Here is a 15,716-nt window from a genome sequence, read left to right as displayed (position 1 = left end):
TTTTCCCCCCCCCCCCCCCCCCCCCCCCCTTTCAGCTGAAAAGACCTATGGATAACAAAAAGCAATTGTCATTCAAAGTTCGCCAAAAAAATATTCATTTTTGTCAACACTTTATTACAATATCTTACTAATAAACGATCATCTGTCCACATACAAATAAGGTTGTGAGTATATCTTATATTTGATTTTCTCGAGTTCTTATAGAGATGTTGCAGCTGGTTTTGAGTTATGACGCAAAACATTGATCCTCACTTATTTTAATTCATATGGGCCAAATGATACATAATCTTAAATGAATTTCAGACTTGCCCATTATTATCAAATAAATTAATTATCTGAAAGTTATCCATCAATTAATTTAGGTCTTACTCATCGGTAGCCACCTAAAGTTGGCATCAGTTTTTACTTAGACACCTCAGTAGGCCTTATTCATTTTTAACACCTTAAGTAGGGGGACGTGTCATATTGACACGTTTTTGACAACCAGTCAAATATATAAGATTTGTGTATTACACTCTTTAATGACATGTCAAAATAGCAAATTAAATAATGACATGTGACATATATATAGAAAAAATAATTCAAAATATACTATGAATAAAAAATTATTTTAAAACTATTTGATTAATTAATTACTTTAAAAATTACCTTTCAATAAAGAAGAAAAAGAAAAAAAAATCTACAAAACCTTTATTTTTCTCCTCTACCATTTCACATCACCTCCTCCTGTAACCACAATTACTTTGATGTCTTTTTCTTCAAGTTTGAAGATATCACTACTATCATCTTTCTTTTCAAATCTATATAACCAATTTGGGTCATAAGCAAACACCCATAATATAACTATCATACTATTACCCCCAATAAATTTTATCCATGATAAAATTATATTTACTTATGAATATACTTGAAATGGGTTCATCAAAATAGAAAAAGTTAAAAGCTTTAAAAAGTAGAAAATTAGTATTTCAAAAATTGAATCTGAAAAAAAAATTAACTCAAATAGAGAGAGGTGAAAATAGACCAACAAATATTTGAAGGATTCGGTAAACTTTCCAGCAATGAAACTATCAAAAAAGTTAATGGCAAATTTTGATATCCTGAAGAAGATACATTCTCTAGACATAAATTTTTTTTTCATAAATTATTTTTGTTGAAATATATAATTAATTTATTTTCTACATCAAGAAATGAAAAGAAAGGAGAAAACTGAATATACAATAATGTCAAGTTGGTGGTATATGGTGGAGGAAGTGTGGAAAGGAGAGAGAAGGAAGAAAAAGAAATAAAAAAGTTTAAAAATAATAAAAAAATTATGTCTTTCACACGCTCAAAGTAAGTGTAACACACATAATATACCAACTCAGCAAAAAGTGTCAACATGACATAATAGGATCTTACTTAAAGTGTCTAAAATGAACATCGTCTAGTTGACGTGCCTATGTAAAATTTGGTGCCTATTTTAGAGAACCACCGATGGGGTTGGCCATTAATTAAATATAATTAAATAGTTTCAAAATTCTCTAACCAACTTAATTGACTGATTGGAAACGACTCAAAAAAACTATCGGGAAGAACTAAATGATAATCTTACTAAATTTTCTAAATAATAGTTCTAAGAAAATAACAGAAATTAAAATAAATTAAAATGAAAAATACAAATATAAATTAAAGGAAGAAAAGAAATTTTAAAAGCTTCATGGAATTATATGGGTTAATTAAATCCATTTCATAATCCTCCCTTAGGAATTGAGGAGTGGTACTACCCTTTAATTACTCTCAATTCCTTTCTTGCCAAGTAATTACTTGATCTATCAAACATGTCAAAGAGTCTAATTATATCCAATTACATTGATCTTTCAAAATACGCCTAAGAGGTAGTAATTTTTACTTTGAGGGTATTTTCATATACAAGTTTACACTTTAAATTTTTTCACTTTAGGATAATATATTGACATGATATGATACATTTATTCTATTTCCTTCTATATATTTTTTTGCTATGAAGTTCTTAACGAAGCAAGCTATCTATATATGCATGGAAATCCAAAGGAGGGTGTTATGAAATAATTATTAGTGTTGAGATCCATTACTCTAAAAAGAAATCCCCACTAATCCTAACTATTGCTGGTTATAACTTAGTCACACACCCCTAACCTACTTGATGATCTCCACTAGGTAATACGTCATGTTCATGGCAACTTCTTATATCCCTCGATACAATCTCATAAATGGTGATACTCTGTACAAGGGGTATCAAAAATAAATCCAAATATAAGTAATCCGTTCAACCCGTACAGAATTTTAAGGGTTGAGTTTAAGATAATTTGAATTGGGTTCAATCTCAACTCATCTAAGCTTAACCAATTTGAAGAGAATTCTCAATTGAGCCAATTCAGTCTCCAATTTCAACCCGTTTTAAAACTTTTTACTAAGATATGTTTCTATATTGAAGGTATGAATTGTATCTATTTAACATCTTTTAGGATTTACCTATCCATTTATTACTTTTTTAACAAAGAATTCTTCAGTGAAAAATTTAAATTATGATTATAAAAGTTAAATATCAATATGTTATATTATTGAGATTGGGCGGGTCAAGACCCTACCCGTTTTTTAGCCCATTTGAGCCCAACTAATTTAAGCTCAAAGTAAACTTAAGCGGCTCAAGACGAAACCCGATTTCTATTCAACCCATTTTAATATTTCTAATTTCAACCCAACCTAACCCTCCCATTTGAAACCCCTATTCCGCACATTGTGTATACTATGACACTTGAATATACTTGAAACAAATTAAAAATCATTTTCTTGTCCTCTTTTCGCTTTTATCAACTTTCTTATTTTACATTATTCTCTCTATTTCAAAAAGAATGTACTATTTTATTTTGATTCAGAGTTTAAGAAAATTATTTAAAAAAATTGTATTTTGTGGTTTTAAATGTATAAAATTATCCTTTAATTTTTTAAACTTAAACATGATACGCGAAAAGCTAAACATTAAATGTTATCAAAAAAATAACAAAAGTTATTCTTTTTTAAACAAACTAAAAAAAAAATCTTATCGTCTTTTTTAAAACAAAGAATGAGGGAGTACTATTATTTCATAAGTATCAGTTTTACTTTGAGCAATTTTAGTGATGATTATTGATGGAGATGGAAGGTAGAAACTTCCTGATAGCACCTCTAATATGACCATGAAGGGTCAATAATGGAAGTTTCGACGGGTAAACAATTTAAGTTAGCACGATCTTTTTTTATTATTTTTTATTCGGTGTTCAAAGTTTATACTAAAATTTTGATTAAATTTGGATCATGCTTTGTAGGGCTTATTTGAGGGTGTCGCTCCGTATAGAATTTTCTTAATATCCAAAGTTCGAATCTGATGCCTCTCATTAAGATGAAACATTGTCACTAGTGCACCACAACCCATATTGGTAAGTGGGAACGACTTGGCAATAAACAAGTTGTACTATAATATATATTGTAGGATAGTAGGTAATTACTGATTAAAGAATGCAATTGCAAATTTGGCTGTAAAGTGCCAATCACTTGCAACGAGAACACTAGTAAATTACATTTATTATTCTTTTCTTTTCTCTCTTGTTCATTCCTCCAACCTCTAACAACGTAGATGCACTTCACAGGCACAATTAGTTATTCTTTTTATCTAAAATTGATCATCATTTTGTTGGGGACATTTTGTGATGCAGATCCTCGGATTTCAGAAGCAGGGCAGGTATGTGGCATGAACATGACATTGCCGTCCATTATAATCCCACAGCTTGTGAGTGAACATGGATGGGGCAGTAGCTATGCCGTTAATTCAACAGATATTTCGATATTACGCTTTAGCAAGTTGTTACCAAGATCTTCCACATAACGACTGTGTTCAATGCTTCCTTATAAGTTGTTCTAAACTCCCTACGTGTCTCCCTGCTGTCTCTGGTCGTGTGTATCTTGATGGTTGTTTCATCCGTTATGATTATTACAATTTCTTTGGCGAAGCTACTGATTCTTTCAAAGATAAACTGAACTGTAGCAGCTCGTTTGGAAGGGCTGTTACTGATTCAGATCAATTGGGATTGGGTGTTGCAGCTGGGAATTTGATTAAAAACGTGACGAAAACAGCAATTGAGAATGATGGATATGCAGTGGGGAAATTGAATGGAATTTATGAATTGGCACAGTGTTGGAGAACAGTGAGTAAACAAGGTTGTAGAGAATGTTTGGACAAGGCAAGTGAAGCTATAAAGGGATGTTCGCCTAATAGGGATGCTAGAGCTTTAATGGCTGGTTCTTATTTGAGGTATTCCACTCACAATTTCCTCAATCATCATTCTCATATTACTTCTCTCTTCACCATACCATGATTTGCAGTAAAGTTATACGATATTGATTGCAAGAAACTCGTTATGTTATACGATATTGATTGCAAGAAATTCGCATAACTAATATATGTAAAAGTTATACATAATCAATGTGAAATAAGTATTAGTACGTAACTAATATCTCCATAAAGTAATACATAAAATCACTACATTACTAATACATCTATAATTCTAACAAGCAACCAAACAACCTAATAAAGGTGTGTTTATTGTGCAAGAACATATTTCCAAGTGTTCGATATTATCCTACCAAACACTCAAATTATTTTTTGAAAGTATTTATTTCAAAATATATGATATATAATTTCCGTCCTGTTTGATTATCTGAAGGAAAATCGAAATGATATTTTATAGGAATATCTTAACTGTGTGGGATGGTCAAACTAGGTCCAAAGTCCCAACTTATATAAGTTCTCTAACATCCTTCCTTTTGTCTTATAATTCACCTAATCCAGCTATAATTCACATTGAACAAAAAAAAAAGCATAAAATCATTATTTTAAACGGATAGCAAAATTAAATAATTTATATAACACATAACTTCCTAAGATTAATGAACTTGTTTGAAAAAGATCAACCGTTGAAAATTTTCTTATTTGATATATTAAACAACGCAAGTTTATGTTCTTTTCCTAAGTACTAAAGCCACATATATGCAAATTGGAAAGCAGAAAATTTCAAACGTATTGGTAATGACATCCATATGACCTACTCCTACAAAGATGTATTATAAATATTTTTGTTGGGTTGTCTATACGGATTGATAGAGACATTTTAATTGCTATGTAAAATAAGTATTTTTCTTTGTTGTTATATTTTGATTTTGGTTAAAAAAATTTGGAAGTATATATTTATATATATACAACTAGCTCAATTGAATATAAAACATCAATTGTGCTATACCTAACATTTTCTCTTTATCCATTTCGACTTGTCTAATTTTAACTCATTACTTTTATTTTCGACAAATCAAGAAAAGAACAACATTTTTTTCTTATAATACCCTTAATTTATTTGGAGAGTTAATATTTTTTTTAAAGGTAAAAACCTCCTTTTTAATAAGTAAATTGATTTTGCATTTTGTCAATTAATATGTGTAGAATGGTAAACGTATTATGTTAATTATTTTTTATTTTTACAATGGAAAATATACTTCTCCGAGTATTATTCATATTAGGGAAACTTTCACATATAGCCACTTAAAAATAATTAATTACTTTCCGTAGCTATAGTTTCATAATTACAATTTGAAGCTACAAGTTATATGGAGGAGAGAGGCGAGCAAGATTGGGAGAGAGAGGAGAGAGGAGAGAGAGAGGGAGAAAAGAGTGGGAGAAAGGTGAATTGGATATGTATATTGGTTAGATAATTGTATATTATATATATATGTATTCGTGTATATGGCAAGAGAGATTGTGAGTGAGAGGAGAGAGGCGAGCAAGTCTAGGAGAGGGAGGAGAGAGGCGAGCGAGATTGAGAGAGGGAGGAGAGAGGCGAGCGAGGGAGGGAAGAGAGTGGGAAAGAGTTGAATTGTATATGTATATAATTGTATATTATGCATTTGTATAAATGGCAAGCAAGATTGGGAGATGGAGGAGAGAGGCGAAAGAGATTGAGAGAGGGAGGAGAGAGGCGAGAGAGAGAGGGCAAAGAGTGGGAGAGAGGTGAATTGTATATGCATACAAGTTAAATAATTGTATATTATACATTGTATTTGTAAATTCTGGCGAATTATATATATACAAACGTGATTAATTATACAAACTCGAAGTCAATCCACGTAACTAATGTATAATGTTAGTCTCGAGTGGTAATTATAGCAAACTATAGCTATGATGAGTAATTAAATAGTATAAGTTTGTTTTATTCCGTAATTTTCCCTTCAAATTATAATTGATTCAAAAATCACTCTATTTCTATAGATTCTGGAGAAAGCAGAGAGCGTTATATGACAGAGCGAGAGAGATAACTAATAGGTTGAACTATCATGGTGTTTGTTGTTTGGGAGAGAAGTGGGAAGAAAGAGAATAAATTAACCTGAGTTAAGACTTTTGGTTAATCATGATATAAAGGCTATTTTATTTTAATCAATATGAACCATTAAATTTTAAAATTGACAGATATCATTAAATTAAATATGCACTGAACCAATTGGAGAGATTAGTGTACTAGAGAGGAGTCCCTTCCACTATAAAGGCTTGGGTTGAGAGTCTATGAAAACAATCTTATTAGGAACGGACAAAATCTGCTTCTTAATACTCTCAAGACCCTATTTTGTCAAATTACATCAAACAATATTGTTGTTATTGGATCTTTTGGTTGGGAACAAGTTATCCCAGAATTAGTTGTCTTGGGTTAACTATTCTAGAATAACATATCCCACCATATATATGAGATAACTTATTTCATCACTATGATATAAATGGTGGATAAATTATTTCAAACATAACAACCAAAGAAGATACAAAAACTTTATCTCATCACTATTTATTTGTTATCTTGCTCCTGTTTGACTGCTAAACGTGAAGCCTGTTCTTTTTAGAGACTTTTAACTCTGTTTTTTTCCTTTCACATTCCAACAAAAACAACTTTTAGCGGCATTAAATATTGACACTAATAAAGAGTGTCAAAATCTTTATCGGCATTAGTTGAGTGTCATTAGAACCAACGTCGCTAAGGCTTTAAGAACATATACAAAGAGTAACAATTGGCGCTAAAAATACATAATTAGCGGCAGTTAAGAATTAAATGTCGCTAATGATCCTTTTTGTTGTAGTGTCAAGGTCAATATTATCCTTGCTTTTTGACTAATTTGTAATTAAATGCTCTTGGTTTCAGGGTTAAGCTCGTAAAAAATGGTTAAAGAAAAAACAAGGTATTTGTCAATTTAGACGATCGATCAGTCATATATGTTATAAACTAATTTGATATGTGTTTGCAATTTTTCTTGGCCACAGAATTCATTAATCTTGGCAAGATATCGAATTCATACAAGAGGTCTAGCTTGAACTTTAAATATGAAAATCTTGAGAAGGCAACAAACTACTTTGATCCATGAACAATAGTAGGCCAAGGAGGAAATGGTTCCGTATACAAGGGAACTCTTCCTAATGGGAAGGTTGTTGCAGTTAAGAGACTGTTTTTCAATACAAGGCATTGGGTTGATGAGTTCTTCAATGAGGTTTACCATATCCATGGGACTGAGCACAAAATCTTGTCAAGTTGTTGGGTTGCAGCATTGAAGGCCCCGAGAGCCTACTTGTCTATGAGTTTGTGCCTAATAAGAGCCTAGATCAATACCTTGATGGTACATTATTATCAATGAATCAAGATATATCATGCAGTGACAATTAGGGACGACTTTTAATTGAGTTGTTCAATTTTTGTTGTGTAGATCAGAATAAGATAAAAGTTCTAAGTTGGAAAGAACGATTACACATCATAGTCGGAACAGCAGAAGGCCTTGCGTTCCTCCACGAAGGTTCAGATATGAATATCATCTACAGGGACATCAAGAGCTCCAATGTACTTTTGGATGAAAATTTTGAGGCGAAAATTGCTGATTTTGGACTAGCTCGGTGTCTTGCAGCTGATAAAACTCCATCTTAGCACTGGAATTGCTGGGACATTGTAAGGATGATAAAACACCATTCATCACAGCCTTCTCTTAACTACTTAATTATAACTAGTGATTTTATTTGTTGTGTAGAGGATATATGGCTCCTGAATATCTCGTAAAAGGACAACTCACAGAGAAGGCTGATGTCTATAGCTATGGAGTGCTTGTTCTTGAAATTGTTTGTGGAAGAAAAAACATTTCTTTGGCAGAGGATGACTCTGGATCTCTACTGCAAACTGTAAGAATTAATGTTGTACGTACGTTTAGTTTGTTGGTAATTAACAAATTGAACCTGTCGTTTTGATATCAGGTGTGGAAACTGTATACAACAAATCAAGTGACTAAAGCAATAGACCCAATGTTGAAAGATGATTTTTTACCAGAAGAGGCATCAAAAGTACTTAAAATAGGGCTTTTATGCACTCAAGCTTCTGTTACCTTAAGACCATCAATGTCTGATGTTGTCCAAATGCTAACAACATTTGGACAACAACCAATTCCGGAACCATGCCAACCACCATTCTTGCGTTCGAGCAGTAGCTTAAAAAGATTCGTCTCCAATACAATTTCCAAACTTGATGAATCTGGTAACTCCTCTACCATGCATAGCTCATCACATGGACCATACATTAAGTGATCAAGAATTCTTTTAAAAAATGTCTCTACTGGAAACATATATAGAAATTAAAAGAATTGAATTTCACTCTGTATATAACTTATAAGTGAAAATTTTGCACTACATTTTTGTACCGTTAGAACTAGTAGTTATTAGATGTTGCATTTTTATGATTTGATTCTACTTCAACTCTTCAACTTATTGTATAAAAATTCCTCTACATACCCTTTTTACAAATATTCTTTTATTTACACCCTCTAATTTAAAATCGGTTTGTTCTATCTTTATTCGTTTTAGGGATAAGGGTCTGAAAAATATGCCTACTTTTGATCGAATTTGTTGTTGCGATACTAAACTTTCACGAGGACATATTACCTCCCTAGACTATATAATACCGTATTTTAAACATATATATTTTTTCGCGTGGACATACAAATTAATGCAAAATTATAAATAATAGTGTGTCCACGTAGACAGATATATATACCTTTAAAATACACTATTAAATTGTTCAGGGGTAAAAAATACACTATTAAATAGTTTAGGGAGATAATAGGTTCTCATGAAAATTCAATATCGCAACAGCAAATTCGACCAAAATTAAGGTATTTTTCAAACCCTTATTCCCTTTTTTAAGATGGACAATTGTTAGTATATTTGAAATGGAAAAGAGCCTAAAAATACCCTTAAATTATAGGAATAGGGGTTTAAAAATGTACTTTTCCTTCATCTGTTGGTTTAAAGTTATCCTTCTACCCATCCTTTTGACTAAAAATATCATTCATTTGATCTTTTAGTTCATTTATACCTTTGAAACTAATAACTCTTTCTTTATTTTTATTTTTAAAATACTTATTATGTATCATTTTCTTATTTGATGTGTTAGATAGTGTTTTATAAAAATAAGGCAGAACAAAAAGATTGAAAATACCTCTTAATATTTTATTTAAAAAAATTACTAAATATTAACTTAAACTTGAATTTACATATATGAGTCTACTTTTTTTATTTACAATAATAACATTCTAATTACAAATATGAAAACTTATTAAATATATAGAGTCAATTTCCCAAATGGTCACCCAAGTTAAGGGAATTGCTTTAAAATATCGTTTATGTTTCATTTAAGACCAAAATATCACCCAACTATCACTATTTTCCTCCAAATATACTTCACAGTTCAAATGCATCATTCTTTCCTAGTTGGCATGACATACCATTAAAGTCATTTTTTAATAATACTAATTTAATTCATTAAACTCATTTAACTAAAATAATGATCATATTATTTTGAATTTTTTAAATTGATTTATTAAGAATAAATTTTCATAGTTAAAATCTTCTTGTCATAATTAAACTTTTTATTTTTTTATGTTATGCAGAATGCGTGTTTAAAACGTACTATAATCTCATCAGTTTTAAATACGTATAAACACATACATTCAAAAAATATTGATATACAAAACACTCATGAACGCTAATTTACTTCAATTAATCATAAATTATATAATAGATCAATAATATTAAAGGTCGATCAATTAATAAAAAATGATTATTTGGGTGCTTTGAAATTGGGATAATACTCAATTACCCCCCTAGCCTATACCCAAAATCCCTGAGACACACCTTATCTTTGATGAGGTCCTATTACCCCCTCCAACTTTTTTTTAAGTAATTAATTACCACTTTCGTGCCTACGTGACAATAATCGTGATTTCACCCATGTAGGGCGCGTGAGTGCAGATTGAGTGCAGATTTTGGCTAACAATGACCAATAAAAGTTAGCCACGTGTCAAAGCAATTTGAAAAAAAATTCAAAAATAAATATTATTGTTTCTCTCAAAAGCAGTTCTTCTTCCTCTTTTGAAAAAATAACCCTATTTTCATGGTTCTTCATTTTTGAAGAAGCTCCATCCATTATCATTCAAGTTAAATAGCTCCTTGATTTGAAAAGGTAAAGTAAAATTTAATATATTCTTTACATCTTTTTATGTCGATTATTAATTCTTATTTTTTTTGACAATGTTTATAAAGTTAGGGTTATGACAAAATCCGAGTTGAATAAGTTGTGTATGGATGAGAACGATTCAATGTTTGACGTGGAAGTGCGATGCAAGCATGGAATCTTACTGCAAATGCAGACGTCTTGGTCAAATCGCAATCCCGGAAGACGATTTTGGTCTTGTCCTCACTATGAGGCCACAAACTGTAATTTCTTTAGATGGAGAGACACGGAGAGAGTTGATGAAAGATCTCGTTTTATTTTTCCAAAATTGGTGAATAGGATTAACGAGTTAGAAAAAAATTACGAGCGTGTGAAGATGCAACTGGAACAGCTTGATAATTCCAACATTGAACAGTCAAAACTAGAGAAAATTCCTTTGGATGAAGGTGAAAGTCTTCGAAATCGTTATCAAAATCTGAACATCAATTCAAAGGAGAAGGTTGACAACGTAAAAAAAATGGGTGAACTGAAAGACAAGAAGAAGATGAAAGGGATGAAAATGAAGAAAACAAATAAAGGCTGTTGTTTTGGCAAATTCCTTTGTTGTGTGATGATTTGTTTTGTTGTTGTATTTGTTAGTTTTCTAACCAAAGTTGGTAGGTATAAGGATCATATGAAATTGCCATAATTTTGTGTGGTAACAAAACCTTTATTTGCTCTATTGTAATGTAAAATTGAATTTGTTTGTGTTTGAAACTGTCTTAATTCTCTATTTGCCATGTTGATATGTTTGTGTTGGAAGTTGTAAAATGAAGTAAAGCAAGAGGTATTAATCATTCTTGAGAGCAAATTTTAAGTACAAAGTTGATTGTAAAATTGCCGAGAATTAGTCACAGCGCATAGGTGCCCAGAATTTCATTGCTTAAGACAAATTTTCAGTACAAAATCTAAATGTGCCCAAAATTATACAAGTCACAACACATATGCAAAACAAAGTTTTCACATTGCATAAGTACCCATAATTTCAGTACTATAACAAAAAATAGGAATATTTAGTTTTCCTTCAAACATGAAACAAAGTAGTACTTATAATGGCCACCAAGAAAGTACTGATAAAACACCATTGATATCAACATTATAGTTTCCATGGGTGTCGAGCTTGTGAAGAGGAGGAAGCATTTGGGTTTGAAAGCCTTGATTGATCTCTAATCTGCTGGAGCCTTCTAGTTGTGATTGCCTGATTTCCTTTCCACTTCAATCCACTTGTCGGTTTGAAACCAACATCCCCAGTTACAATACTTGATCTCAAAACTCTCTTAGGTCCGGCTAATATTGTGCTACTTGGCAGTCCATGCTACAAAATTTTTAGAGAACTAAGATTATTAGAGAATAAATGTGCAAGTTATTAGAGAACAAACAATATGAATGCATCGCAATACTTACATTGAAAGTTTTGAAACCATTTTTAGCTTGAAACACACCCATACCAGTGACTCTTGGCCTTTTAAATTGAGTTGTGTTTTCAACACCCTTTCCTTTCCTGGTAGTAGCAGTTTCCTTTGGTGCAACATTTGTGTTCTGGTCTACACCCTATGTTGTACTACCTTGAGAACATGTAAACCAATTTTCAAGTGGATAATTACTACCTCTTCCTGCACTTCCCAATCCCCTACCCCTTCCTCTACCACTCCTGGATCTTGATAATACTCCAACACCATTTACACTTGCACTTGCTTCATGTGTTGGTGTTCTTGAAGTTGTAGAAGGTGCAGTGGTTCTAGGAGAGGCCCTTGATGCACTTGCACTTGCTGTAGCTCTTGTTGTTCTTGAAGTTGTTGGAGGTGCAATAATTGTAGGTGAATCCCCTGTTGCACTTGCATTTGCACTTGTGTTTTTAGGTCTGCCTCTCCCCCTTTTGGCAACAGGCTCACTCTCAATATTTGTTGATTTCTAATTGGCAAAAAAAAATATTATATTAGTAAGTTGATTACACTTTAAAAGTAAGTGACAAAATAGTAATGTACCTTTGGCCTTCCCCTTCCTTTTTTTGAACTTGATGGTTCTTCAACATTTGAAGTAGGGGTAGCTCTCTGTTCCCCGGCAGTAGAACCAACTCCATCACTCCTTCGTAAATGACAACTTCTTTTATTGTGACCTTTAACATGGCAAAGACTACATGTCATAGTTAGTCCTGTTTTAGATAATTTACCAGACACCTTCTTTTCACCAACCTCTTTCCTTCTCAACTTTCTAGGTCTTCCTGGCATTTGTTTTATCACTGGTGGATCAACAAGAGGATTTTTTGATTCTGGCCACATTGGCATGTTATTCATAGGTTGTATGAAATATGAGTAAGTCATCAAGTACCTCTCTTTAGAGTAGCATGAATGAATGAAATCATGTGGATCATATTGTTTATGCAACATTGCAGCTAAGGCATGTGCACATGGTATACCCTTCAACATCCAAGATCTACAACTAAACTCCCTCTTTCTCAAACATACAGTGTGTTATTTGTATCCATCCAAAACCTCATAGCTAGTTACTCCATTAAACTCAATGTTACATGTCATTGACTTATCAATATTTTGTTCTAGTACTTTCATTGCCATTGGAGAGAAATTTCTCATCCAAGAGTTTGGAAATTCACTTAACCTAGCTAACCTATTCATGACCTTAATTCTTATCTCTTCAAGCATAGTAATAATGGTTTTATGCCTTGCAGACAAAATCCAAGCATTAAAGCTTTCACACATATTATTATCTATTGCATCAGACTTGACTTCACAATTAAAATACACCTTACACCAATATTATTTATCATAGTAAATTAGGTCATCCACTATACCTGTACCTCCAGTACCTAATTTAGACAACTCGTGCAGATTTTCTCTGAATTCAGCTTCAAAAGTACTTCTAGCACACTTCCAGAACTGCTTCTTCCTTTGCAGCCCTCTCCAATTCTTTGACCAATTTGCTAGTATATGCCTAGCACACCTTCTTTCCTCACAAGCTGGCAACAAATACTTTATAGCTATATCCAGTCCCTACAAGTTACAACAAACATTAGATAATTAAGTTTAAAAAAGGGATAAACCAACAGATAATTTAAAACAAGTTTACCTTTTGCATGTCTGACATAATTGTGAAACTTGTTCCATCTCCTAATCTCAAGTCTTCTTTCAACAGAGAAATAAACCAACTCCAAGTGATTGTGTTCTCATTTTCAACTACAGCCCAAGCAAGTGGAAGCATTTGATTATTGCCATCTTTAGCCACTGCAATAAGTAATTGACCCCTGCAAACCCCCTTCAAGAAACAACCATCCAGACCAATGCATTTTCTAGCTGACATAAATGCCATCTTGAGTGCAGCAAAACAAATGTAAAATGCCTCAAATACTGGCCTACCAGATTCATTAGCTTCTCCTAGCTTCACCACACAAGTACTCCCAGGATTAGTCCTCAGCAACTCATCCTTATAATCAAGAATTCTCCCAAATTCCTTAACATGATCACCCATAAGTTCATTCAAAATTTTAGCTCTTGCTCTTCTAGTTGTGGTCTTACCAACATGCACATTATACTTCTTACGGATTAACTCTTGCAGCTTGAACACTCTGATATTTGGTTGTTCAATAACTTTCTTTTTAAAAACAGTAGCAATGAATCTAGAGTTGCACAAATAATTCCTAGTAGCCTTTTGACATGAATGGACTGGCATGTAAGTCTTAATAACAAAGTTATTAGTCTTCTTGTCCAAACTTGCATATAACAACCATTTGCAATTTACCTTGCAACATCTCACCCTTACTCTATTTGGCTCATTCACACACTTTTCAATCTGAACCCCTCTCTGAATTGCATACTTAGTGACTGCCAATCTAAACTCTTTTACACTTTCAAAAACCATACCCAATTGCCACACAATCTTCTTAATATTGGGATCAAATCTGACTCTCTCAATGGTATGTTTTTTCCTTTTTGTGTTAGGCAGTTTCAACTTCATTTTTTCACCTTCCTGTAGACAACTATCATCTGTGTCAGTTTCAAAACTACAAGCATCAGAACTTGCATAATATGGTTCATCACCCCCCAACCTTCCTTCTAAAGTACATCTATTGATAGCTGTCTCATCAAACCCAAGATCTGCTCCAGCATTACCACATGCTACTTCTTCAGTATCTGCAGGAATTTTTTCCCTTCTTTTTTTCCTCCTCAGAAAAGATCTTTTCTCAGCCCTCAGTTGAATTAACTCCTCATGAACATCACTTCTATATTGATCATCTTCAAGTATTTCACTATCTTCAGAATCATCACTCTCTTCAGTTGACTCATAAGATACTTTTACAGAGAATTCACTACTTTCAGAATCTGATGGATCACTATTTGGAGCTATTGGGTTTGAAGTAGAAGGAATATTTGAGGTAGTATTTATAGTTATATCTACCCCATTATAAGCAGCCTCACCTACTTGATTATATCCACTAGCCTCAGTGGTCCCAAATTTATTAAAAGTTGCACCAAAATCCTCACCAGGCATGTGGACATATACTTCCAAAACAGACCCACTTTGCAAACATGTCACGACCCAAAACGGGCCGCGATTGGCACCCACACTTATCCTACTATGTGAGCGAACCAACCAACCCAATTCCCAACATTTGTACCATAATAAACAGAAAATTAATGCGGAAGACTTAAAACTCATTAATGAAAATCGATTAAATAACTTATAAAAACTCAATACTATTTATTCCCAAAACCTGGAAGTCATCACCACAAGAACATCTATCCTCAAATTACTAATCTAAGAGACTAAAATAAGTAAAAAGCTAGTCCATGCCGAAATCTCAAGGCATCAAGACATGAAGAGGAAGATCCAGTCCAAGCTAGAAGCAATAGCTCACCCTGAAATCTGGCTTGATGAAGACTGGCTAGAGTTGCGGTTGAGTTGAAGACGATGGCACGTTTGCTGCACTCCACAAATGACAAAGAAAGAAACATACAAGTAGGGGTCAGTACAAAACACAAGTACTGAGTAGGTATCATCGGCCAACTCAAAATAGAAAACAATATATATCAGATAATATCATAAATCAACTACAATACTCAACATGTAGCAACAACAAGTTCTATAATCATT

The 15,716-nt window shown here is 32.7% G+C and overlaps 2 protein-coding genes and 2 pseudogenes across 2 annotated transcripts; 2 read left to right on the top strand and 2 right to left on the bottom strand.

Moving 5' to 3' along the window:
- Nucleotides 1-3,550: 3,550 nt before the first annotated feature.
- Nucleotides 3,551-8,859, top strand: LOC107019959 (annotated as a pseudogene).
- A 1,534-nt stretch (nt 8,860-10,393) lies between these two features.
- LOC114077166 lies at nt 10,394-11,259 on the top strand. Its single transcript, XM_027916848.1, has 2 exons — nt 10,394-10,406; nt 10,661-11,259. Exons 1-2 carry the CDS (start codon nt 10,394-10,396, stop codon nt 11,257-11,259), a joined length of 612 nt encoding a protein of 203 aa, XP_027772649.1.
- A 311-nt stretch (nt 11,260-11,570) lies between these two features.
- On the bottom strand, nt 11,571-12,838 carry LOC107019428 (annotated as a pseudogene).
- Nucleotides 12,839-13,384: 546 nt separating this feature from the next.
- On the bottom strand, nt 13,385-15,113 carry LOC114077165. The gene is made up of 2 exons (XM_027916847.1): nt 13,695-15,113; nt 13,385-13,618 (listed from the first exon to the last, which is right to left on the bottom strand). The coding sequence occupies exons 1-2, from the start codon at nt 15,111-15,113 to the stop codon at nt 13,385-13,387; spliced, it is 1,653 nt and encodes a 550-aa protein (XP_027772648.1).
- Nucleotides 15,114-15,716: the final 603 nt, after the last annotated feature.

This window comes from Solanum pennellii, chromosome 5 (genome assembly GCF_001406875.1).
Source record: "Solanum pennellii chromosome 5, SPENNV200".
Lineage (NCBI taxonomy): Eukaryota > Viridiplantae > Streptophyta > Magnoliopsida > Solanales > Solanaceae > Solanum > Solanum pennellii.
This window is presented reverse-complemented; position numbering and strand designations above follow the sequence as displayed.

What these genes read in the sequence shown, in the direction of transcription:
- LOC114077165 (XM_027916847.1), bottom strand. Translation starts at nt 15,113, where the DNA reads ATGCCTGGTGAGGATTTTGGTGCAACTTTTAATAAATTTGGGACCACT. An exon ending in TTATGTCAGACATGCAAAAG is followed by an intron (nt 13,619 to 13,694) that starts GTAAACTTGTTT and finishes TGTAACTTGTAG; the next exon opens with GGACTGGATATAGCTATAAA.